This window comes from Neoarius graeffei, chromosome 14, assembly GCF_027579695.1.
Source record: "Neoarius graeffei isolate fNeoGra1 chromosome 14, fNeoGra1.pri, whole genome shotgun sequence".
NCBI classification, from domain to species: domain Eukaryota; kingdom Metazoa; phylum Chordata; class Actinopteri; order Siluriformes; family Ariidae; genus Neoarius; species Neoarius graeffei.
In genome coordinates this window covers 32480464-32508417 of record NC_083582.1, presented here as the reverse complement: position 1 = coordinate 32508417, position 27954 = coordinate 32480464, and the positions used below count along the sequence as shown (strand labels likewise).

At 41.6% G+C, this 27954-nt stretch overlaps 1 protein-coding gene across 10 annotated transcripts in view; it reads right to left on the bottom strand.

Annotated features, from left to right (window-relative positions):
• Window positions 1-27954, bottom strand: part of plce1 (phospholipase C, epsilon 1) — a 207175-nt gene that overhangs the window by 95742 nt on the left and 83479 nt on the right. For 9 of the 10 annotated variants that reach the window (XR_009656455.1, XR_009656456.1, XR_009656457.1 and 6 more), the window contains one exon: window positions 7707-7917. Coding sequence is in view for 7 of the 10 variants with exons in the window: in XM_060939539.1 (XP_060795522.1) it covers window positions 7707-7917 (211 nt within the window). In the remaining 3 variants the exon portion in view is untranslated. Of the gene's footprint in view, window positions 1-564; window positions 727-7706; window positions 7918-27954 lie in introns of those variants that run through there. The other variant, XM_060939541.1, reaches the window with a different exon arrangement.

The following is a 27954-nucleotide window of genomic DNA, read 5'->3' as shown; positions in this document are numbered from 1 at the left end:
TATATATACACAAAGAATTATTATATGACTGGCAGATAGATAGATAGATAGATAGATAGATAGATAGATAGATAGATAGATAGATAGATAGATAGATAGATAGATAGATATCCATATTGTGTGTGTGTGTGTGTGTGTGTGTGTGTGTGTGTGTGTGTGTGTGTGAGAGAGAGAGAGAGAGAGAGAGAGAGAGAGAGAGAGGTGTGTACAGAGAGCAACACACACTAATAGATATCAAATCATGGATAACGAGTATACATGTATTATATGAGATAAAGCATCACAGCCATGAGCCACACGAAAAGTAATCCATCTCCAGTATTCAATACAAAAGTCGAAAAAGAAAACCTTCTACTCTTAATGCAAACCTGAGCCAGATAACAAGCAGGGGCTGAACATCTACCCACTGAGAGAGAGAGAGAGAGAGAGAGAGAGAGAGAGAGAGCGCGCGCAGGCTGGGGGGAGAAATAAATTAAAAAAAAAAAAAAAAAACAATAACTAAGCCACCAAACCCATGTGACACTTTTTTTTTCCTTTAGTACGTTAACGTCAAAGTGCTCTTACTCATCATCCTGAAGTCCGTGGTGTGGGAGTGCTCCATGGTGACGGCTGCCGTGGCTCCGGCTCCTTTCTTGACGCTACACCGGCGAGAGTCACTTAACCACATTTAAACTACAGCTGCCTAACACCTCACTGCCAGCGATCTGACGTGCTGCACAGCTCTTACACACTACACCGCTCCATCGCCCCCTCCCTGTTCGGCTCTCTCTTCCAGATTAAAGTGAGAGAGAGAGAGAGAGAGAGAGAGAGAGAGAGAGAGAGAGAGAGAGAGAAGGGAGGAAGAAACCAGGATCCAACTGCACCCCCAGTGTGAGGGCTGATGGACACACCGTGATCTGTACATGGACAGGAATGACATCCAAAACAACAGGTGGCCCCTGATACGCGTGTTTATAAAGCTCTGAATTTGATAGACATTAACCAGACCACTTCCACAAACTCATGCAAACCATATTCAAGTACCGGGACTCAAAAACGTCTTTTTTTTTTTTTTAAATACATTATTTTTGCTCAAAATACAGGTTTCAAGTGATATGAAAGATCGCACACTTATTCTGATCTGCAATCATTTCACTGCAAGCCTAAATAAATAAATAAACAAGCCATATAAAATGAAATACTTTATTAAATGTACATGCCGGACATTTTTCACACCAATCTGGCATGAGGAGCAGCAAAGGGGAATCGCATTCAGATCATAGTAACCGACAATCAAATTCTTGTGACTTGACCCGACCTTTGCTATTCCTGTCCACCTCTACTCATCATGGTCTACTGGCAGCTCACTCGTGCGCACATCAGGAGTCACAACAAAACAAACGTCGACTGTTGAAAGGAAGGGAAGGGTCCGAGTGAAACATGAATTATGTAGAGAGATCATAAAGTGCGCTGTGAAGAGCAGCTTAATATTACATTTAACATATCCGTTAGGGATGGAACTGAATACAAATATATTATTTGCATTGAACATATAATGAGTTCTATGTATTTGTTTGTTTCTTTCTTAAAAGCTTGCTAGAAAGGTTCAGGAACTGGAATCTTGGTGGATGCAACAAAATAATGAGGCTTTTATGAAGTGCTTGGGACAAAGACCAGTCCTTGTCTTGTCAGGGTGCACATGGTCTTAATTACACTAGTGACACGAGCCAATCATGGCCAACTGAGAGCTCAGGTATGTGGAAGAGGGCAGACAGCATGGTTGGCTAGCTGCATGTGTTTCAGAGGAAAAACATGATCGCCTTCATCCTCACTGGCTGATCGCTGTCGTGTGATGGGAGAGAACTGGAAAGAGGGTGGGAGTTGGCAGGTGATCGATATAGATTTTAAATGGGCATGAGTGTTTTACTGGGAAATATGCCACTCGTATTTTTTCATACGAGCTCCATCTGGAACATGGAGAACCAAAACTGTGACATAAATGTCATTTGTGAGGAAATCAAGGAATTGTTTTGATAAATTTGGGTACTTTTTGTTTGTGAATGTGTCTATATAATAATAATATTTAAATACTTCACTCAGATCCGAGATGTATTTGTATGAAAAACGCGAGTTTTTCAGCACAAGATAAAATTCATGTCTTCAAGCCAATGTGTGATGTTGTTGTTGATAATAATAATAATAATAATAATAATAATCTCATCTCATTATCTCAAGCCACTTTATCCTTCTACAGGGTCGCAGGCGAGCTGGAGCCTATCCCAGCTGACTACGGGCGAAAGGCGGGGTACACTCTGGACAAGTCACCAGGTCATCACAGGGCTGACACATAGACACAGACAACCATTCACACTCACATTCACACCTACGGTCAATTTAGAGTCACCAGTTAACCTAACCTGCATGTCTTTGGACTGTGGGGGAAACCAGAGCACCCGGAGGAAACCCACGCGGACACGGGGAGAACATGCAAACTCCACACAGAAAGGCCCTCGCCGGCCCCGGGGCTCGAACCCAGACCTTCTTGTTGTGAGGTGACAGCGCTAACCACTACACCACCGTGCCGCCAATAATAATAATAATAATAATAATAATCACACATTGGCTTGAAGATATGAATTTTATCTTCTTGTGTTGAAAAACTCGCATTTTTCATACAATCACGGATCTGAGTGACATATTTAAATAATATTGGCTGGCGTTGAGTGGTATATCAGATATATTCCATTCAGCTTGCATGATATTGAATGAGTCAAAAGACGAGTAGCTGAATGAAATATATCTGATATACCACCAAAAATGCCAGCCAATATTATTATTACTACTACTACTACACATTCCTTTCGGGTGTTGAACTCATTTTTCTCTTTCAAAATTCTCTCAAAATCTTCCGTATTTAACGACGCAAACCTGGCGGCCATGTTTGTTTACAAATTCTCACAGTCAGTCACTCGCTAGCGCCAAATTTTTATGTCTCCGACGTGTGACGTCCTGTTGCCTTGACAACCATGCAATATCATAAACCATATTCAGTGCTCATTCTCCATTGGTTAGAGTGACGTAATACACGTAGGATAAGCGATATGCTAACAATATTGCATGCTATTGAACCGAATGAATGAAACCTGCTAGAAGGGAATAGAACACGTTTTTATCCCATCGAAAAAAAGTGTCCTGTATGTATAATAATTCCCAATATTTCACTCCGATGACGTCAGTCACAGTGTTTTCCCGCTGACTAGACTCAAAATGGCGGACGGATTCAAATTAAAATTCTTTTGAATAACTTGCGTATTTTTTGTCGATGTGTCCATATACCGTACTATAAAGAAGACTACGTAGTGGCACGAAGATGCAGTCCCAGGCAGTCTCCGTTCCCAGTACTAACCAGGCCCTTGAGGTGCATTGGGCTGGTCCTCTGGTAACCGCGAGGAGTTTGACTCCCTACTCACATCTGTATTGCGGCGTGCCTCGCCCAGAAGGTACCATTTTTATGATGTTCTTTGGTATGACTCCACCGCAAGATGCATCTTTTACTAAAATCACAAGATGCATTACAGACATAAACAAGAGAAGTTAAGCAATACAACGCTAGTAATTTGGGGCGAACACTAAAACTGGAAGCTAATGAGTACACAATTATCAGAATTTTAAGCTTTTAAACATTTTAAGACGAAGATTTAAGGCTTGAGGTGCTTCGTTTCTGAATACAAATGTTAAAAAAAATAAACTCATAAATGCGTATACTTCAAACAACCAGCGATTTAAAGAACTCCTCCAGTACTGCATGTTGGCGTTGTTCTCGTAGTGCACAATCAAAACTCTCGCTTCATAAATCCAACAGATAACGACAGAGACAAAAAATGTAGACCAAATGAAAACGAGACATGTTTTTGGAGACACGCAACTCACTGTCATGGCTCGCTCTTCTGTAAGAGCCAAAAAACAAACAAAAAAATAAATTCACCCGAGCCAACGTCCATTAAAAAGCTTGTGTTTTGGCTCTGGAGGAAAGCATTTCCCGCAGCTCCGAAGTGAAAGAATGCTCCTGTAATTAATATTTGGAAGCTGGGGATAGCAGGGCGAGTGACTCAGCCGGTCGAGCTCAGAACTGGAGACGCCACGTCACTTGGCCGTACGCCAGACAACTGGCTGTTGAGCTGCCCAAAGGATCGATTTCCAAAGCTCAGAGCTCAGCTTGCTGGAGCACACGGCACACGGGGACACCTGAAGCTTACATCATGCAGGAATCTGATTAAAGGAAAACAAATCGAGAGTAGAGCATGCGTTCTAATCCTTTTCTTTCGGGATGCAAATCAAAGCAGAGTGCCAAGACGTGTGGAATATGAATATACACCAAAGAGAGGAAAGTTAACATGCCTACCTGCCCCTCCCCCATACACCCAATTCCCAAAAACCCAGTGTGATGTAATCAGTACAATGTGAGTTTTAGACAAGTTACTTGAAATTTTTACTACGTGTTCAGCTAAAAATATCTACATTATACGATTACTGGGCGGCACGGTGGTGTAGTGGTTAGCGCTGTCGCCTCACAGCAAGAAGGTCCGGGTTCGAGCCCCGTGGCCGGTGAGGGCCTTTCTGTGCGGAGTTTGCATGTTCTCCCCGTGTCCGTGTGGGTTTCCTCCGGGTGCTCCGGTTTCCCCCACAGTCCAAAGACATGCAGGTTAGGTTAACCGGTGACTCTAAATTGACCGTAGGTGTGAATGTGAGTGTGAATGGTTGTCTGTGTCTATGTGTCAGTCCTGTGATGACCTGGCGACTTGTCCAGGGTGTACCCCGCCTTTCGCCCGTAGTCAGCTGGGATAGGCTCCAGCTTGCCTGCGACCCTGTAGAACAGGATAAAGCGGCTACAGATAATGAGATGAGATATGATTACAATATTCTTTCAGTGGAATCGAAACATTTTTTAAAAGACACTGGCAAACTTATTTGAGTTTCCAGTTGGAATGAAGCCATGTCGTCTAAATCTAATGCTGTAAACGTGTACACGTTGCTCATAGTAGTGCCCGAAAACTCCTCATCCGAAATCTTAAAATGCAGAAAGCACTTTTCTCTTGCTTTTTTTTGGTAACTTTTAAATATCAGCTTTCTGGTCGGCACAGTGGTGTAGCGGTTAGCGCTGTCGCCTCACAGCAAGAAGGTCCGGGTTCGAGCCCCGTGGCCGGCGAGGGCCTTTCTGTGTGGAGTTTGCATGTTCTCCCCGTGTCCGCGTGGGTTTCCTCCGGGTGCTCCGGTTTCCCCCACAGTCCAAAGACATGCAGGTTAGGTTAACTGGTGACTCTAAATTGACCGTAGGTGTGAATGTGAGTGTGAATGGTTGTCTGTGTCTATGTGTCAGCCCTGTGATGACCTGGCGACTTGTCCAGGGTGTACCCCGCCTCTCGCCCGTAGTCAGCTGGGATAGGCTCCAGCTTGCCTGCGACCCTGTAGAACAGGATAAAGCGGCTACAGATAATGAGATGAGATATCAGCTTTCTATGTTCTGCCATGATGCCATCATGACTTAAGACTATCACACTGTATGAGATGATCCCAAGAATATCTTGGCTAATTTTTCTAACAGACTAGTGTTGTAGTCGAGTCGCTAAACCTCGAGTCCAAGTCATGAAAGAAAATTTCGAGTTGAGTCCACTACTGATCCGAGTCGAGTCCGAAAACAAGCCCCATGGCTGTTGCTGCCTTTATGTGAAAGCGTCTCTGCTGCTGTGTTGGACTAATGTTACTGCTCGACTGCCCCATTTTAGTTAACAGGCTACAGGTAAAAAGCTTGTTCATCGCTCAGCAAGCCCCGCCCACTATCAACAGGGCAAATAACATGAGAGAGGGTTAACACTAGCTAGTTCATCGGTCAGCAAGCAAGCCCTGATATCAACAGCGCAATGAACATAGCGTGTCACTTCCTTCTCTGGGTGGAGTCTCGCCAAATGATAATTGAAGTTCGAGGTCGTCTCCTCGATAGTTCTTTTACATATGGAACACATAGCACTGCATTTTTTTTTTTCCACTGCACGAGAAATCTTGTCCGCTTTGCTTATACATCCTAAGGGCTTCTCTCCAGGCATTTTAGCGCCATTAACGTTAGTTTGTTCCTGAACATGACTTATGAACAGGTGAGTGTGCGTTCTCTTGCACGAAATTAGTATAAAAATTAATGTAGATATAAATATCTTATGTCAAATTATTATGGCATGTTACAAAAAAATAAAGAAAAAATCCGAGCCCTTGTCTTCAATTTATGAGTCTGAATGCAGTTAATGCACAAGTCCAAGTCATCAGTGCTCAAGTCCAAATCAAGTCATGAGTCCTTAAAATTAGGGCACGAGTCAGACTCGAGTACTACAAGCCTGCAACAGACCGTGTGATAACACGTGTTCCAGATTGTATAAATGGACATCCTCTAAGAGACCTGCAATTAAACAAAATTACTACTAGGTCGTCAATCAGTGCAATATGAGCTCATGCAAAAAAAAAAAAAAAAGGGCACAATATACAGAAAACTTTACTCAAAGTGAGCTTGTAATGATAGGGATATCTTTACTGTCCATTAGTAGGTTTTGTTTACAGTTTGCCATCATGATTACCGTATTTGTAATGGCAATAAATTGGTTGTCGGTGAGCCTGCAGCAACAATCTTGGCCTCATACAGTACCAAGCTGGTTTTAGAGTCGATTTCCATGGCTTTGAAGAAGAAGAAACCTTTATTTGTCACATGCACACTTCAAGCACAGTGAAATTCATCCTCTGCATTTAACCCATCTGAAGCAGTGAACACACGCGCACACCCAGAGCAGTGGGCAGCCACACCAGAGCGCCCGGGGAGCAGTGAGGGGTCAGGTACCTTGCTCAAGGGCACCTCAGCCCAAGGCCACCCCACGTTAACCTAACTGGATGTCTTTGGACTGTGGGGGAAACCGGAGCACCCGGAGGAAACCCACGCAGACACGGGGAGAACATGCAAACTCCACACAGAAAGGCCCTCGCCGGCCACTGGGCTCAAACCCAGAACCTTCTTGCTGTGAGGCGACAGCGCTAACCACTACACCACCGTGCTGCCCGGAATGTGCTAAGGAAGATTTTTCCAAATCACTCTAATCAATCACCTCTACAACCGTTCATGCTCATTAGGAATACTACAATACAGTACTTACGTAGATCTGGTACAAAATGGCCTTTTTATTAATGACAATCCAAGATTAGTACTCTCTTGGGATTCAACATTCTCAAATCAGAAAGCTTCATTTATCTGGTTGCATTCTTTTAAATCACCCAATAGCCAAACAACCAACACTCTCCTTCCCCCACCCCTCCCTACTTTGGTCATGACCAATTCTCACCCCTCAGTTAGGTCTCCCCATCACTTAGAAGGGCAAACGCCGTGCATGATTGGGCCATCCATGGTTCGGAATTCAAGAGAGTAAAATTGACCATGCGGTCAGGAAGGGCGGTGTGGCATAATCACTCTCTCTGCCCTAACAATCACAGCGGCACTCATGAAATCATGCGCATCGAGTGTCATTGTGATTGCTAGGGGATGAGGAGTATGCCATCCCTCCATCCTTGAGAGTATGGCCAATTTTGCCCCCTTGGACTCCTGATTTGACCTCGTGATGTCCGTAGAAGAGGGCGAACGCTTTTCCATTGCGCCACTTAACCAACCCAGCATAGAGAGACACTTGAGCTCCTCGTACCTTTGAACATGGGTGTGCAGGTGGTAATGGCCACCGTGGCCTCCAGCAGGGCTCCACTCAGGTGCGCCACTAAGCTTGTCCGATAGGAGCAGGCGCGGTATTCAGTATGCTGTATGCAGGCTGGAAGCCATACTACCGTCCGAGCCAGCAGCTTCCTGGAGGGGTGCAGGAGGTGAACTTCAGGGTTCAGAGCAGGAAATGCATGCTGGAGCTGGATGCAGGGACAAATAACTGGGATTAGTCAAATCAACCCAGCAATGATGTAGCAGGAAGGTCACAAAGGAAATATTTTCATGTTGCACTGAAAACTCTTGCAATTAGTTCAATAATTAATATTTTAAATGTACATACAGACCTAGCTGGCTTTTTTTTTATTATAATAATAATAAAAAATCAGTTATGTACCAGGATCTTTCACCAGTGCTGGTGTTGTGGATACAAAATCACTACCATGAGTATGTTTCTGGAGATAGCTGCCTAGCTAGAGAGTTTTTGGCAGAATATGAACATTCCCAAGACATCATAACACAGTTGTCAGGCTGAGAGTTAAATGAAAGTTAGGAACTGGCAACACGAGCTGTTACAACACTCGGACCTGGGCAAACAAACATATGTTCACTGTCTCATGCTTCACATTGCTTTACTGTTTGGATTAACCAGAAGTCTACAAGTCAGTCATTCTCACTTTTGTTAATTTTGACCAAATAAGACAGATACCGTTAAACAACCCACGACAGAATGCATTCAACAAATAAACCCGTTAAAACGTAGCACTGTTACAGCAGAGCAGACAACATAACAGATACAACCCCAATTCCAAAAAAACTGGGATACTGTAAAACATAAGTAAAAACAGAATGTGAAGATTTGCGAATCATGGAAACCCTATATTTCACTGAAAATAGTACAAAGACAACATATCAAATGTTGAAACTGAGAAATTTTATTGTGTTTTGAAAAATTTTTGTTCATTTTGAATTTGATGTCAGCAACACGTTTCAAAAAAGTTGGGACAGGGGCAACAAAAGACTAAAAAAGTTGCGTAATGCTAAAAAAAAACCCCCCGAATTTGGTTAATTGGCAACAGGTCAGTAACATGATTGGGTATAAAAAAAGAGCATCCCAGAAAGGTGGAGTCTCTCAGAAGTAAAGATGGGGAGGGGTTCACCACTCTGTGAAAGACTGTGTGGGCAAACAGTGCAACAATTTAAGAATAACATTCCTCAATGTAAAAGTGCAAAGAATTTGTGGATCACATCATCTACGGTACATAATATCATTAAAAGATTCAGAGAATCTGGAGAAATCTCTGTATGCAAGAGACAAGGCTGAAAACTGACACTGGATGCCTGTGATCTTCAGGCCCTCAGGAGACACTGCATTAAAAGCAGACATGTGTCTGTAGTGGAAATCACTGTATGGGCTCAGGAACACTTCAGAAAACCACTGTGTGTGAAAACAGTTCATTACTGCATCCACAAATGCAAGTTAAAACCAGATATAAACAATATCCAGAAACACCACCACCTTCTCTGGGCCCAAGCTCTTTTATGATGGACTGAGGCGAAGTGGAAAATTGTCCCGAGGTCTGATGAATCAAAAGTAGAAATTCTTTTTAGAGAAATCACGGACACCACATCCTCCAGGCTAAAGAGGAGAGGGACCATCTGGCTTGTTATCAGTGTGCAGTTCAAAAGCCAGCATCTGTGATGGTATGAGGGTGCATTAGTGCACATGACATGGGTAGCTTATACATCTGAGAAGGCATCATTAATGCTGAATTATATAAACACATTTCAGAGCAATATGCTGCCATCCAGACAAAATCTTTTTTCAGGGAAGGCCTTCTTTCTTTCAGCAAGACAATACCAAACTGCTTTCTGCACACATTAAAACTGCATGGCTCCGTAGTAAGAGAGTCCAGGTGCTAAACTGGCCTGCCTGCAGTCCAGACCTGTCTCTTATTTAAAACATTCGGTGCATTATGAAGAGCAAAATATGACAAAGGAGACCCCGAACTGCTGAGCAACTGAAATTGTATATCAGGCAAGAATGGGATGACATTTTTCTGTCAGAACTACAGCAATATTGGTCTCCTCAGTTCCCAACCATTTACAGTGTGTTGTTAAAAGCGACACAGTAGTAAACATGCCCCTGTCCCAACTTTTTTGAAATGTGTTGCTGACATCAAATTCAAAATGTGCATATATTTAAAAAAAATTAAATGTCTCAATTTCAACATTTGATATGTTGTCTTTGTACTATTTTCAATGAAATATAGGGTTTCCATGATTGGCAAATTTTTGTGTTCTGTTTTTATTTCCAGTTCACACAGAATCCCAACTTTTTTGGAATTAGGGTTGTACAACGAGAAACTATTCCTGACACTGGCAGAGTTCCAGCTGAGCTGCTTCGCTCGGTCTTCTGCGACGGCTCAAATCTCTGCAGGAGGCATCCATTATTTTACCTTTTATCAAAAAGTCGCAACACTTCTGCCAGTCATATTCAGGAAAAGTAATTACTGCAGGACATCCATGTAAGTGGTGCACTCTACTTTAAAGCACTTTGAGCTGGAAAAATCAATTTGCTATTGCTCCACTTACTTTGTATAGCTTATGTTCAAAACTGAAGCATTCAATTTTTTAACCCATTTCTGATTCATCAACATGAATAAGAAAACGGCTTTAACGGAGAACTGAAGGAAAATTGATCAAAATTCTATTTCTCATTTTGGGCAATTCCATGTAAATGTCAACCTCACCATGCAAAAATAAAGCAACATGTAATACATCAAAACCACTCCCAGAGATCTCACCTAGGCCTGTATTTTACAGATGTGAATAAGTTGAACCAATTTGTAACCAACCTAATGTGTCACTGTCAGTCTTTCTTTCTTATAATGTAAAACCCAGGCTAAAATCAACTTTGATCATGTACAATTCTATATTATTGCCACAAGCCACAGAAATGTATGCAAAAATCCACAAAACAGCAAAACAATAGCCATCCTAAATATTATTTAAGAACTTTGATAGTTTTAGCTGATATTTAGAGAGTTTTTCAAAGGGTTATGGTGGTTAAATTGCTGATTTTCTAAACATATGCCATGTCTATTTCAGACGCGTCACATCCGTAATGGAATTTCGTCACATCCATAACGCTGACTTTTCCTTCCGAAACTCTGCATGAAATACAAAATATTTTAAACAAAGATTTTTTAATATTCACCTTGGACCCCTCTATCAAACGGATATCTCCATTTCGACATTAGGTTTACAATTTCACAGACTTTGATAAAAATGTACAGTCACCCAAGAAAAGTGATACTTTTTCTGTCACATCCATAACGCATCTTTTATTGGCATTTTCTGGCATGCCCTAGATGTACTATGGGAATTGTTCTTGTTCTATCACTTCTCCAGTATGGTACAGCCTTAAAACATGCAACACCTGTTTAAATACTGGGAGACAATAAAACATGCACTGGGTCATTTGTTGCCATTTTGAGTTCAAGTGTCACGTCCATAACGCTGGAATTGCTCTTTTATTAAATATAGGAATGCATTTTTGATAGCTATATTGTCACTGCTATAGCAAGTTATGAGTGTTTGAAATATGCTATGGAATATATCGGTCCATATGGCAAAGAAATGGCCGTAAACGAGATTCGTCGAGACCTGTCCGAGACGTCGTAGGACGGAAGTAAAACATACAGCGAAAATCAAAGCGACCGACATCTGCCAATGTTACCAAAAGGCGCGCGCGCCCTCTTTCGAATGCTGTCGTCATCAAGCCAGAAGTTGTTTGTTTTGAAAAAAGTAGGCAGTAATCGTCATTTAAACTCGTTTTTGTGCAATATTTTGTTTGGAAAACAGTTTTCAAAATGGCGGCACTGACACCTGGCTGACACTTCACGTTTCGAAGTCTCGCGCAAGTCTCGTGAAGATCGCGCGGATAAGCGACGCCTGCCGTGGACCAAACGAACTAAATTCAACATGGCTAAAAAACGAATAGGCCGATAAGTCTCATCTCTCATCTCATTATCTCTAGCCGCTCTATCCCTCTACAGGGTCGCAGGCAAGCCGGAGCCCATCCCAGCCGACCATGGGCGAAAGGCGGGGTACACCCTGGACAAGTCGCCAGGTCATCACAGGGCTGACACATAGACACAGACAACCATTCACACTCACATTCACACCTACGGTCAATTTAGAGTCACCAGTTAACCTAACCTGCATGTCTTTGGACTGTGGGGGAAACCGGAGCACCCGGAGGAAACCCACACGGACACGGGGAGAACATGCAAACTCCGCACAGAAAGGCCCTCGCCGGCCACGGGGCTCGAACCCGGACCTTCTTGCTGTGAGGCGACAGCGCTAACCACTACACCACCGTGCTGCCCAGGCCGATAAGTATAATATTTAATTGCAATTAGTTGCCAATACGAGTCACGATATAAGGTTACTAAAACTGAAAACGTAATTAAATAACACGTTAATTAAGAAATAAAGCAAGTTTAAAAATGACTTCAGTTCCCCTTTAATTCTTATTCATTACAAAAGCATATGAAAGTAGCACACACACACACACACACACACACACACACACACACACGCGCGCACACTGAGCGCTCCACGTGTTAATCATGCATGATCATTAGCCGAAACACTGCACCACTTGTAGGCTTTTTACAAAGGTTTCTTCTAGTGAAACAGGAAGCAATCTTGGCCAATGAACACCTTTAAATCAGTGCGAAGCTACACATCAAGGGCACAAACAAAGCTCTTCAGAGATAATGTCAATATGGTGATGTAAACCATCGACACCATCAAGAGTTAGGAGGTCTGGGTACAGCTGAAAGCCTGGCCGTGTCTTTCAGACAAGGCATGGTTTTTATCTGCGTGTCATGTAAGGGTGGCTGGAATTAAGGAGCTTATTGCCACAGCAACTAGGATGAAAGATTCTCAATAGTACTTAGCAAGTCAATTGCATGGTGCTCATTTTTGAAATGAGAAAATGGTACCCAAGGCAGAACCTCAGGGAGCTAAATAATCAGTTGACCCAAAAAAAAAAAGCCGACCCCAAAGGATTAATATGTAGTCTTATTTCCAAATGGTAAACCAACATTTAGAAACCAGGTGAGAAAAAATAAGTACAGCAGATTTGGACAGTAACGAATTACATTTACTTGAGTACTGTACTTAAGTACACTTTGAGTATCTGTACTTTACTTATTATTTTTCTTGCCAACTTATGACTAACTTCACTACATTTGAAAGACAAAATATCGTACTTTTTACTCCACTACATTTCTATTAAGGTCCTCGTTACTATGAAGCAGCTTTGAAAGTGGATGTTTTTTCTTTTCTTTTCTCAAATGTGACTGGTTTTTCACAGGTGACACAGACAGTCTATCACTAGAATCGCGCCACGTCCATAGGCTGGATAAACACAAGATCAGTGATTTCTCAGCAGTGTTATTTGAACACGATCAGTTGATGGCAGAATGGACGCCATCAGCTGATCTTCTGGGGAATGCCATACATGTCAACCTTTGGTCAATCAAACCTGTATAACCAACCTCCAAAATCCGTATTTCCCTTATAAAATCCGTATAAGATGCAAATTAAAATAATTTACCTAAAATTTGAATAATTAACAATGATATATCCAAGTTACTTTTTATTCAATATTAATAACAATAAACCTTCAGAATGAATACAAAGCTCCAATGTTCGACAAAAACACAAAGTGTCACTCTAATGTTCTGAATTGTACTCCATGACAGCTTTTTTTTTTAGCAGTCTGCACCAATACCTCACGAGGCTGCAGGTCACAGCAAGTGTCTGTGTTGATCTTGCCGGAGTGCCCATTCACAATCTTTTCACTCGCTAGTGAAAGTCGCTCAGGTGGAAATACGCGTTTCAAACAAAATGTTACTTCCCGGTTGGCGGGATTCTCGCAATGCGGTGTGCGCATGACCAAAAGTGGAACGAAGTCTCGCTACCACAAGATAACGCGCGATTTCATAAGACTTTTTACTGGCTGTTTGTGGTGTACAGTACGTTTGTAAATGTTATGCGCTTTTTTATCATTGTGGGAATTGATTATAGCTCTAATTAAATATTGAAGTTTTTTTTAAAGAATCCGTATAACTTTATTTGTACGCCCGTATGCTACGTTTATTGAATCAAATCCGTATAAAATACGGACATTCCGTATAGGTTGACATGTATGGAATGCACGCATCCATGGCCCATGAACCCATGTTTCAGTTTTCTGTACGGATTAAAGGCAAGGCAAGTTTATTTATATAGCGCATTTCATACACAGTGGCAGTTCAATGTGCTTTACAGAGATAAAAGCAAAACAGTAAACAATAGAAAATAAAATTACATAAAATAAACGGGGAAGAAGACAGAAAAAATTAATAAGAATTAAATAGTAGAAATACAATAATAAAATGAAGTAAAAGTTCAGTAAAAAACAGCAGAATAAAATAGAATAAAAGTTAAGTAAAGTTTAAAACATGCAGAGACTGTAAAAGTTAAGTAAAGTTTAAAACATAAAGATGATGATATTTATCAGTTAGCAGAAAGCATCTGAGAACAGCTTGGTCTTTAATCTACTAGATTTGAAGCTGCCAACAGCAGGAGCATTTTTGATGTCCTCTGGCAGTTGGTTCCGTAGCTGTACTACATAGGAGCTAAAAGCTGCTTCACCACACTTTGTTTAAAACAACAGGTTTTACCAGTAAATGTTGCTGCTGCGATCTGGTAGATCTGATTGGGTTAGGCCGCTGCAACACATCAGAGAGGTAATTGGGCCCTGTACCATTTAGAGATTTGTACACCAGCAGCAATGCTTTAAAGTCAATTCTGTAGCTTACTGGAAGCCAGTGAAGGGACCTTAGAATTGGAGTAATGTGCTCTGTTCTTTTTGTTCGTGTGAGAACCCTAGCTGCTGCATTTTGAACCAGCTGAAGTCGTTTGATGGTCTTTTTTGGCAGGCCTGTGAAAAGGCCATTGCAGTAATCAACCCTACTAGAGATGAAGGCATGTATAAGTTTTTCCAGATCATTTTTTGACACAAGTCCTCTTAGTTTGGAAATGTTTTTTAGGTGATAAAATGCCGATTTAGTGATTGCTTTCATGTGCCTGTCAAAGTTTAGCTTGCTGTCAATGAAAACACCAAGATTTTTAATCATTTCTTTTGTTTTAATCCCCTTTGTGTCAAGAATAGCGGTAAAGATTCGTTTCGTTTTAAATGTTGGTTTTGTTTGCCAAAAACGAACCACATCACAGCCTATAAAAACTCGCCATCCAACCTGTGGGAGCATATTGAGGTCTGTAAACGTTTTATTCCAAGAGAAAGCTTGCAGTGAAGTTGTCTGTGCTTTTAGAGCTAGCTATAACGTTGCAATAGCTATGCAGTCTGGTTAGTCAAATGACTTTCTGTGGATTTGCCCGCCAAGCTGCCATCGCCTTGTCCATGGCTAACATAGCTAGTTAACTTGGACACTGTTAGTTAGCATGTAAAAACGGAGTTATGCCAACATGAATAACGTTAACTTATCTGAAGTGCTTTCAGAAATATGTTTTAGCATAATCTTGCAAAATAAACAGAACGTAGAAATTTTTCTTTTCTAGTAACGTTAGCTACCCAATATGACTTCGAGTTTGAAAAGAGTTTGCTAGCATGTCAGGTGGAGCTTCACTGACTAGCTAGCTTAATGTTAAACCACCATGATGCACAGCAGTTCATTTTCTGAATTCACATTTCTGTCTTTGGTAACGGCGTTAGGTTTTGTAAGTGTTGCGGCAATAATACAACGATGCGTTGACAGGAAATGTACTTTTAATACTTCAGTATTTTTAAAAGCAAGTACTTCAGTACTTTAACTCCAGTAAAAATTTGACTGGACAACTTTCACTTGTATCAGAGTAACATTTGACCAGTGGGATCTGTACTTTGACTTAAGTAATGAAGTTAGGTACTTTGTCCACCTTTGTAATTCTGTAACATAACAGAACCACATTTAACAACAATAATGGCGGTGGTTCTGTTCTCTTATGTTCAAGAATTATAGGGTGTACTTATTTTTTCCCGCCTGGTTTCTAAATGTTGGTGTAGTGGTTAGCACAGTCGCCTTACAGCAAGAAGGTTCTGGGTTCGAGCCCAGTGGCCGAAGGGGGCCTTTCTGTGTGGAGTTTGCATGTTCTCCCCGTGTCTGTGTGGGTTTCCTCCGGGTGCTCCGGTTTCCCCCACAGTCCAAAAACATGTGGTTAGGTTAATTAACATGGGGCAGCCTTGGGCTGAGGTGCCTTTGAGCAAGGCACCTAACCCCTACCTGCTCCCCGGGCGCTGTTAGCATGGCTGCCCACTGCTCAGGGCATGTGTGTGTTTTCACTGCTTCAGATGGGTTAAATACAGGGAGGAATTTCACAGGTGTACGTGGGATAAAGTTGTTGCTGTTCTTAATAACTTGAAGTAAATGTTTTCTCTAGGAGTTTATCAGTCTCTCACATTGCGTTGGAGAAATTCTGGGCCTCCTGACTTGACAACATTGTTACAGTTGGAAAGCCATGGCCTAATGGTTAGAGAAGCAGTGTTGGGACCAAAAGGTCACCAGTTCAATTCCCTGGAACAGCAGGAATGGCTGAAGTGCTCTTGAGCAAGGCACCCAACCCCCAGGCTGCTCTGGGGGTGTTGTATGTCGCTCTGGATAAGAGCGTCTGCTAAATGCATAATGTAACGCAACAATTAATGATGTTTTTGGGCATTGGTTTATACACAGGTCTCACCACAGCATCTCAATGGGGTTGAGGTCTGGACTTTGGATTTCCATTCCAACACCTTGATCCCCCCCTTAGCCATTCAGATGTTGCTTTGCTGGTGTACTTGGGATCATTGTCCTATTGTGTGATCTACTGTCTATGGAAAATAGATCACGGTTATCCAAATCACTCACTCAATCATGTAGCAGCAGGTCAAGAGCTTCAGTTATTGTTCACGTACATCATCAGAATAGTGTGTGTGAGAAAAACTCTGACTTTAACCATGGCATGGTTTTTGGTGCCAGATGGAATGATGTAAATATCAGAAAAAAAGAAAGTTGGAGTTCTGATCAATCATCTCATCCCATCCATCTTTGGATCTCAAACCTAAATATCTTCATTGTATAACAAAAACAAAAGAATTGGCCTTGCTCAGAACTTTGACTTAATTCATTATTAGTCTGAATGTTAAAAGCAAAAGATCTGTTGCCCTGACCATCCCCTATTTGTGGTAGAAAAGGGTTTGGAATTTATATTTGGACGCAGCCATTTTCTTGACACACGAGCTGACTGATTGGAGTCTCGAGTCTAAATGTTCCCTTGAAATCTAATAAACCAAAAGTGTCTCTTCAGAATGTTCAGCTCTGCACTGCATCCGTTCTTTCCTTTCATTAGGACTTGTTTTAATGGGATGGGTTTCCTGTTCAGTTCCCGATAAAAGCTTGACATCTCAGTCAGATTTTAAAACGGTCCCCAGAGACCTTAATCGCCCTTTGTGCACGTTTACCCATAGCTTTCCTCCTGACCATGCCCATTGCCTGCTTATAAGATGAAAGTCTGCTGGTTGGGTTCACAAGTCTACAACTCTACTCTGTTGCTGATCGCTGGCCCTCGGAGCCAAATGAGCTTCAGCCAAAATCCTGTAGAGACGGAGTAGAGCCAGACTAATAAACAGACACTAACATCACTAAACACCATGTACAAACGCTGAGGCCAAGCACTGGGGAGGATCATGCAGGCAGGAACACAGAACAGGTACAGTGTCCTTAACTCACAAGGTTTCATCAATTCAAAAAAAGGTGGCAGCTCAGGATTAGAAAAGGAGATAATCAAACGTGTTCCGATCAGATAAAGACTTCTAATTGCCATAGCTAATGGTGCAAAGTGCCGGGGCCGATCACAGTGGAAGAACTGGACTCTGAGTAGGCTCATCTGACCCGGTTCACTCTTTTCTCCACTTTTTTTTCTTTAAATTAAGTTTTATATGAATGATTATTATACACACAGGACACTTTTTCCATGGACTAAAAACATGGTGTTCTATTCCCTTCTAGCAGGTTTCATTCATTTGGTTTGATAGCATGCAATATCGTTAGCATATCGCTTATCCTACATGTATTACGTCAGGGCTTTTCAAAGTGTGGGGCGTGCCTCCCCTAGGGGGCGCCAGAGTTCTTCGGGGGGGCGCAACGTGAGGAAAAATAAACCAGAATAAGTTACTATTGCGGACATTTAGCGAACTTCAGCTAGCCTTTGCCAGAGACAAAATGGATCGATTTTTAGTACCTAAAGCTACAGTGAGTGAGGAGACAGAGTCTGGGCCAAGCAAAAAAAAAAAAAAGAAGGAAGTATGACCACGATTATTTAAAGTTTGGATTTTCATGGACTGGATCTGAAGATGCTCCACTGCCACAGTGTGTTGTCTGCCAAGAGGTGCTAGCTAACGATGCTATGAGATGTTTAAAATGTGTAAAAAAAAGATGTTTTTAAAAAGCCAGATGTTTAAAATGTGTAAAAGAAAAAATAATGTGTACAACAACCATTTTTTTTTAAATACGAATGGAACATTAAGTATAGCAAGAACAAAAATTGTAAGGGGGGGCGCTGTTGTTTATTTGCTCTCTGAGGGGGGGGCTGACTCTCCCACACTTTGAAAACCCCTGTATTACATCACTCTACCCAATGGAGTATGAGTGTTGAATATGGTTTACGATATTGCACAGTTGTCAAAACAACATGACATCACATGTCGGAGGTGTAAAACTTCCGCGCTAGCGAGTGACTGGGACAATTTGTAAACAAACATGGCCGCCAGGTTTGCTTTGTTAAATACGGAAGATTTTGAGAGAATTTTGAAAGATGCCTTAAACACCCAAAAGGAATGTGTAATAATAATAATAATAATAATAATAATAATAATAATGGCTGGATTTTTTTCATGGTATATCAGATATATTCCATTCAGCTTGCATGATATTGAACTCGTCTTCAAGCCAATATTATTTAAATATTGTTGGGTTTTGTGGTTTTTTTCCCTTTTCTTAAAAATTAATACTAATTAAACAAATACAGGCTCACGTCTACTCAAAAGGTTTATACATTAAAAAGGGGGGGGGGGAGTTGGCAGCTTAGCATTTCATGATGATTCAAAAGGTGGTTGATTTTTTATTTTTTTTTTTTAAATACAACCTCGATTCCAAAAAAGTTGGGACAAAGTACAAATTGTAAATAAAAACGGAATGCAATGATGTGGAAGTTTCAAAATTCCATATTTTATTCAGAATAGAACATAGATGACATATCAAATGTTTAAACTGAGAAAATGTATCATTTAAAGACAAAAATTAGGTGATTTTAAATTTCATGACAACAACACATCTCAAAAAAGTTGGGACAAGGCCATGTTTACCACTGTGAGACATCCCCTTTTCTCTTTACAACAGTCTGTAAACGTCTGGGGACTGAGGAGACAAGTTGCTCAAGTTTAGGGATAGGAATGTTAACCCATTCTTGTCTAATGTAGGATTCTAGTCGCTCAACTGTCTTAGGTCTTTTGTCGTATCTTGCGTTTTATGATGCGCCAAATGTTTTCTATGGGTGAAAGATCTGGACTGCAGGCTGGCCAGTTCAGTACCCGGACCCTTCTTCTACGCAGCCATGATGCTGTAATTGATGCAGTATGTGGTTTGGCATTGTCATGTTGGAAAATGCGAGGTCTTCCCTGAAAGAGACGTCGTCTGGATGGGAGCATATATTGCTCTAGAACCTGGATATACCTTTCAGCATTGATGGTGTCTTTCCAGATGTGTAAGCTGCCCATGCCACACGCACTAATGCAACCCCATACCATCAGAGATGCAGGCTTCTGAACTGAGCGCTGATAACAACTTGGGTCATCCTTCTCCTCTTTAGTCCAAATGACACGGCGTCCCTGATTTCCATAAAGAACTTCAAATTTTGATTCGTCTGACCACAGAACAGTTTTCCACTTTGCCACAGTCCATTTTAAATGAGCCTTGGCCCAGAGAAGACGTCTGCACTTCTGGATCGTGTTTAGATACAGTTGCTTCTTTGAACTGTAGAGTTTTAGCTGGCAACGGCGGATGGCACGGTGAATTGTGTTCACAGATAATGTTCTCTGGAAATATTCCTGAGCCCATTTTGTGATTTCCAATACAGAAGCATGCCTGTATGTGATGCAGTGCCGTCTAAGGGCCCGAAGATCACGGGCACCCAGTATGGTTTTCTGGCCTTGACCCTTACGCACAGAGATTCTTCCAGATTCTCTGAATCTTTTGATGATATTATGCACTGTAGATGATGATATGTTCAAACTCTTTGCAATTTTACACTGTCGAACTCCTTTCTGATATTGCTCCACTATTTGTCGGTGCAGAATTAGGGGGATTGGTGATCCTCTTCCCATCTTTACTTCTGAGAGCCGCTGCCACTCCAAGATGCTCTTTTTATACCCAGTCATGTTAATGACCTATTGCCAATTGACCTAATGAGTTGCAATTTGGTCCTCCAGCTGTTCCTTTTTTGTACCTTTAACTTTTCCAGCCTCTTATTGCCCCTGTCCCAACTTTTTTGAGATGTGTTGTTGTCATGAAATTTCAAATGAGCCAATATTTGGCATGAAATTTCAAAATGTCTCACTTTCGACATTTGATATGTTGTCTATGTTCTATTGTGAATACAATATCAGTTTTTGAGATTTGTAAATTATTGCATTCCGTTTTTATTTACAATTTGTACTTTGTCCCAACTTTTTTGGAATCGGGGTTATAAAAAACAAAGCAATACCCCCCCATTACTAATGATCATTGTGAGCGTTCACAAATATGGTTGATGCTTCAGCTCTGTCTAAACACAACTCCAAAATCAACTGTAATGCCAGTCAGAGGGTCCTTTTAACATCGTGCACGCTCCACCATCAATCACACTGGGTGTGAGCGAGAGGCTTTCACTGAAATAAACGCCCCCAGCAGTGACAGGGTCAATGTTGCATTCCTACAGCTAACAGGTGTATAAAAGCTCCTTGGTTACTGGGTAGAGCATGACTTTTTGGTCATGGATACATTTCTCGAAGACCAAAAATTACTTTTTAATACTTAATCTCAGTCTTATGAAAAATTTAAATATATATTTTAAATTTTTCAGGAGCAATGTGGAAAAATTTATATACTGAATTACTATGATTAAAATGCAGAGTACACCCTTTAACACATGGGTTTTAATACCAAGGATTTTTCAAAATTATATATTTTTTTCATTTGCAATAGCGAATGAGCACATGAAACAGTGTTGTAGTCGAGTCACTAAACCTCGAGTCCGAGTCCAGTCTCGAGTCCCCAGTGTTCAAGTCCAAGTCTCTCATTAAAGAAAATGTCGAGTCGAGTCCCTTATTGATCCGAGTTGAGTCCGAGAACAAGACTCCAACCGCACCATTTGACAGTGTCGGTTTCAGCGCCATTAACATTAGTTTGTTCCTGAACATGCCGTATGAACAGGTGAATGTGCTTCTCTTTATCAGGGGGTGTGAAGTATTCTGTCAGAGATGGTTGGGAGACGGATATAAGTGAAGACGGTAAACAATCCAGAATGGCAGGCAAAATCGTAAAACAGTGAAACAGGCAACAGGTCGAGCGACGCACAAACAGGCTATCGTAGACTCGGCAGAATCAAAGACAAGAAATAGGAAATCAGGGATCAGGAAACCAAACAAGGAAATAAGGCTCGGTAATGTGTCAGTAACACAACTCAATACTTCGCAAAGTGTGTTTTCATAGTTTTTATATAGTTGCGCTGATTGGGCCTTAATCCTGTGCAGGTGCGAGTCATTTACGGCACACGCATAAGAGTCCGCTTAGTGCGCACTGTCTGGAGCGCACCTGAGAGTCTATCTGATGCACGTGCCAAGGTGCACAGGTGTGACACTCTTGCACGAAATTAGTACAAAGATTTATGTAAATATAAATATCTTATGCCAAATTATTATGGCAGTTTAAAAAAAAAATAAAGTCCACGGCTCCAATTTACAAGTCTGAATGCAGTTAATGCACGAGTCCAAGCCCATCCATCCATTATCTGTAGCCGCTTATCCTGTTCTACAGGGTCGCAGGCAAGCTGGATCCTATCCCAGCTGACTACGGGCGAAAGGCGGGGTACACCCTGGACAAGTCGCCAGGTCATCACAGGGCTGACACATAGACACAGACAACCATTCACACTCACATTCACACCTACGGTCAATTTAGAGTCACCAGTTAACCTAACCTGCATGTCTTTGGACTGTGGGGGAAACCGGAGCACCCGGAGGAAACCCACGCGGACACGGGGAGAACATGCAAACTCCATACAGAAAGGCTCTTGTTGGCCGTTGGGCTCGAACCCAGGACCTTCTTGCTGTGAGGCGACAGCGCTAACCACTACAACACCGTGCCGCCCCACGAGTCTAAGTCATCGGGGGGAGGGAAAAAAAAAAGAAAAAGTTTTTGTCTCTGGGGGAACTTTAAAGGTTCTAGGTAGACAACAAAGGCTTTACCTTTCTGGAAAAGTTTCTAAAGAAACGGTTTAAAAACCTCGGCACTTTGGAAACCTAGAACTTGGCAAACCCTTTTTTTGATGTGTTATTTTTTGGACCTGATTCTGGATGTGTCAAATGTATTGGTAATCTTTTGTTTCTTGTCTTTCAAACAGGAGACCAAATCAGTGTTGCTGCAAGTAAACAGGTCATCATGAGGAAAGAAATCAGAAGAGTATCAATCAGAGGCAAAGGCAAAACATTACACGTGCCAAAATCAACTGTTTAGTTTAATGTTAACATATTAAATAGCTCGATCACGCTGGTGAGCTTAACTGTGTCAAACAACCTGACAGGCCATGGAAGACCACAGGGTGGACGACTAAAAAATGCTTTCAATCATGAAGAAATGCTGAACAAAAACATTATCAGGGACAAAACAAGCAGGAACTGGAAATGGCTGCGTACCAGGGTGGCCAAACATCACTAGGACAGATGTCTAGTGTCTACGCCAGGGCAAATGCTAAGCTCCCGCACTAGGGCAGAGCTCCAGCACCTACTCCATGGCAGAGCCCCAGGGCCCGCACTCCGGTACACTCCCAGATCCCACACTAGGGCAGATATTCTGTGCTTACGAGTTATATATTAAGGCAGTAAACAAATTTGAAGGGTTATTTTTGGTCCCCTGAAATTGTTGTATTGCTTTTAGGACTGTAATTGCTACATTACCAACAAAGGCAAATCAAGCTAAAACTTTTTGCCAGCAACATGTTTACTGCCCTCTGGTTTAATCCAAAGGTTTAAACTGACATTATTCACTTTCATAACTACATACTGTTCATTTGTATGCGAGAATCAAATTTATATGATCAGGGTTGAAGGAATCATGTACGTATGTATGTATGTATGTATGTATGTTCCCTATTGCTGCAGATAGTTAAAGCTAGACTGCCTTTCAGATTTTTCAAATGTAGATCATAAAAAGAATTTTCCCGACACCCAATTATTTCTGTTTAGTGGACCGAAAGCTACTGAATTCGAATAGCAGACTTCCAATTTTATGACTTTTTTAAAAATGGAACAATTAATTCATTACTTTAGGGCCACATGGCCCTAAATTCTCCACTATTTTTTCCTGCTTCACCATGACCCAATTCAAGATACTACGTCATGCATGACGTGGTGGGCTTTCCCCCGTTCGCGAAAGGCAAATGTGAAACAGGAGAGAAAAATGGAGGACGCGAGTGTGCGAATGAACCATGAAAGACCGACTACAGTAACAGAAAGCGAGAAAAGACGTTGTTATATACGAAGGAAAGGAAACGCAGGAGCAAGCTAATAAATATCGGCGCTCAGCGAGCACCTCGGTGTGATCAGCTGTTCGTTTAGCGACAGAATGATGGAACGGTCAGTGTAAACCTGTAGATGGCAGTAATGCAACAATGTGGATGCCAGCTGCCATAAAACCCAAAAGAAGAAAAAGGTAAACCTGCACATGCGCACACGGACTTCCTCTGTCTGCTTGACTGCGCGAAGCGAGCAATTTCATGCACATTATTTGCCCAGGAATCGCCTCAAATTAAATAACTTCCCAGCCACAGAATGACCTGATATTTTGTGAGATATTACAGAAATCAGAAATAAACATCTATCACAATGTACGAATTTCAGAGGGAACTAAATTTCACTGATTTTATAAAATCGAAAGGTCGTCTAGCTTTAATCAAACGGTGCATAAAAGTTAAATGTTGTTTTCAAGCTTTTCAAGTCCCATGTGAAGTACAACCCCGATTCCAAAAAAGTTGGGACAAAGTACAAATTGTAAATAAAAACGGAATGCAATGATGTGGACGTTTCAAAATTCCATATTTTATTCAGAATAGAACATAGATGACATATCAAATGTTTAAACTGAGAAAATGTATCATTTAAAGAGAAAAATTAGGTGATTTTAAATTTCATGACAACAACACATCTCAAAAAAGTTGGGACAAGGCCATGTTTACCACTGTGAGACATCCCCTTTTCTCTTTACAACAGTCTGTAAACGTCTGGGGACTGAGGAGACAAGTTGCTCAAGTTTAGGGATAGGAATGTTAACCCATTCTTGTCTAATGTAGGATTCTAGTTGCTCAACTGTCTTAGGTCTTTTTTGTCGTATCTTCCGTTTTATGATGCGCCAAATGTTTTTTATGGGTGAAAGATCTGGACTGCAGGCTGGCCAGTTCAGTACCCGGACCCTTCTTCTACACAGCCATGATGCTGTAATTGATGCAGTATGTGGTTTGGCATTGTCATGTTGGAAAATGCAAGGCCTTCCCTGAAAGAGACTTCGTCTGGATGGGAGCATATGTTGCTCTAGAACCTGGATATACCTTTCAGCATTGATGGCGTCTTTCCAGATGTGTAAGCTGCCCATGCCACATGCACTAATGCAACCCCATACCATCAGAGATGCAGGCTTCTGAACTGAGCGCTGATAACAACTTGGGTCGTCCTTCTCATCTTTAGTCCGAATGACACGGCGTCCCTGATTTCCATAAAGAACTTCAAATTTTGATTTGTCTGACCACAGAACAGTTTTCCACTTTGCCACAGTCCATTTTAAATGAGCCTTGGCCCAGAGAAGACGTCTGCGCTTCTGGATCATGTTTAGATACGGCTTCTTCTTTGAACTATAGAGTTTTAGCTGGCAACGGCGGATGGCACGGTGAATTGTGTTCACAGATAATGTTCTCTGGAAATATTCCTGAGCCCATTTTGTGATTTCCAATACAGAAGCATGCCTGTATGTGATGCAGTGCCATCTAAGGGCCCGAAGATCACGGGCACCCAGTATGGTTTTCCAGCCTTGACCCTTACGCACAGAGATTCTTCCAGATTCTCTGAATCTTTTGATGATATTATGCACTGTAGATGATGATATGTTCAAACTCTTTGCAATTTTACACTGTCGAACTCCTTTCTGATATTGCTCCACTATTTGTCGGCGCAGAATTAGGGGGATTGGTGATCCTCTTCCCATCTTTACTTCTGAGAGCCGCTGCCACTCCGAGACACTCTTTTTATACCCAGTCATGTTAATGACCTATTGCCAATTGACCTAATGAGTTGCAATTTGGTCCTCCAGCTGTTCCTTTTTTGTACCTTTAACTTTTCCAGCCTCTTATTGCCCCTGTCCCAACTTTTTTGAGATGTGTTGCTGTCATGAAATTTCAAATGAGCCAATATTTGGCATGAAATTTCAAAATGTCTCACTTTCGACATTTGATATGTTGTCTATGTTCTATTGTGAATACAATATCAGTTTTTGAGATTTGTAAATTATTGCATTCTGTTTTTATTTACAATTTGTACTTTGTCCCAACTTTTTTGGAATCGGGGTTGTACAACAAAAATAACAATCCAATCAAATAACTACATGGTTCTCTCGAGCTACTTTTTTTTTTGTGAGGTCAATGTTGTATTGACCCCTGCAATTGGCTTCGGATTGAATCAAGAAACAGATCAGCTCCCAACGAGCTGAAGACAGTTATTAAACACTGTTCATCATCACATTCCTCTCAAGCCATAAGCTGAAATTTCACCAACAGCCTTCACAACCTACAGGTGCACCTCAAACAATTAGAATACGGTGAAAGTTCTTTTTTTGTAATTTAATTCAAAAAGGTAAACTTTCATATATTCTATATTCATTACACAAAGTGAAATTTCAAGCCTTTTTTTGTTTAATTTTGATGATCATGCCAGATAGCTCATGAAAATCAGAAATCCAGTATCTCAAATTATTAGAATATTTCCTAAGATAAATTTAAAAAAAGGATTTACAATACAGAAATGTCCAACTTCTGAAAAAGGTGTGTTCATTTATACACTCAATACTTGGTTGGGGCTCCTTTACCATGAATTACTGCATCAATGCGGTGTGGCATGGAGGTGATCAGTCTGTGGCACTGCTGAGGTGTGATTGAAGCCCAGGTTGCTTTGATAGAGGCCTTCAGCTCTTCTGTATTTTTGGGTCGGGTGTTTCTCATCTTCCTCTCAACAATACCCCTTAGATTCTCTCTGGGTTTCAGGTCAGGCGAGTTGGCTGGCCAGTCAAGCACAGTAATATGTTCAACAAACCATGTGGTAGTAGTTTTGTCACTGTGTGCAGGTGCTACAGTAAGTCCTGCTGGAAAAGGAAATCAGCATCTCCATAAAGCTTGTCAGTAGATCAGGGCTTTCCACAAGCGCCGGCTGCCAGCCATACAGCCGACTACACAATTAAGTCCAGCCGGCTACTTTAATGACTATTTTTGTAGCCTACAGGCTCTAAATATAAATTTTCGATTTTAATAAAATTAAATGTTTATCTAACGGACTGACAATAATGTCAAACTGAACCGCACTCATTTAAGTTGTGATTCACGCTGTTTGTACCGATAATAACCACAAATTCCCCGTCGACTTGTTGATCAAGGGAGAGTAACTCATCCGCGGCCCCGACATGCGGTATGTGTGCGCACTCGGCGGAGGCAGTAGTGTGTCGGAGGGAACAGAAGCAGAGATAACGCTTATTTTGTCTCCGGTAAACCTGTCTTCTCTCGTTCAATTACGTGCTGGCATCAAAAGACACCGTTGGTTGTAAATGAAACCAAACTGAGTGGTTGGAGTGTATTTTCATACACAAATGGAGAAATGTTCACTGAGTGTTTAATTGTGTAGCCACCACTGCAGACCGTTGTCGTTGTTAATTCATAGCATGCTCAGCTGCGTGAATGTGTCATGCACTGAAAATAAGAGATTTACAAGCCAGGAACGCCTCATGATGCAATACGCAAGAAAAGAAAGAAGATTTACTGCCATTTTACTTTGTATTTGAGTAAAGTGAATAAATAAATGGTCTGTGGAAAATACATTTAATCCTGGGAACTGCGTGCACAGGAGTTTATTTTGTGTTTACCCCCCCGGCTGGCTACTAATTTGTCATGGCTGGCTAGTATGAGCCTTAGTGGAAAGCCTTGGTAGATGGAAGCATGAAGTGCTCCAAAATCTCCTGGTAGACAGGTGTGTTGACTTTGGACTTGATAAAACACAGTGGACCAACACCAGCAGATGGCACGGCACCCCAAATCATCACAGACTGCAGAAACTTCACACTGGACCTCAAGCACCTTGGATTCTGTGCCTCTCCACTCTTCCTCCAGACTCTAGGACCTTGATTTCCAAATTAAATGCAAAATTGACTTTCATCTGAAAAGAGGACTTTGGACCACTGAGCAACAGTCCAGTTCTTTCTCTCCTTAGCCCAGGTAAGACGCTTCTGATGTTGTCTCTGGTTCAGGAGTGGCTTGATATTAGGAATGTGACAGTTGTAGCCCCTTTCCTGAAGACATCTACGTGTGGTGGCTCTTGGTGCACTGACACCAGCCTCAGTCCACTCCTTTTGAAGCTCTCCCAAGTTCTCGAATCGACTTTTCTTGACAATCCTCTCAAGGCTATGCTCATCCCTGTTGCTTGTGCACCTTTTCCAGCCAGCCTTTTCAGCAATGACCTTCTGTGGCTTACCCTCCTTGTGGAGGGAGTCGATGATCATCTTCTGGACAACAGTCAAGTCAGCAGTCTTCCCCATGATTGTGGTTGTGTGTACTGAACTAGACCGAGAGATACACGGTATTTATTC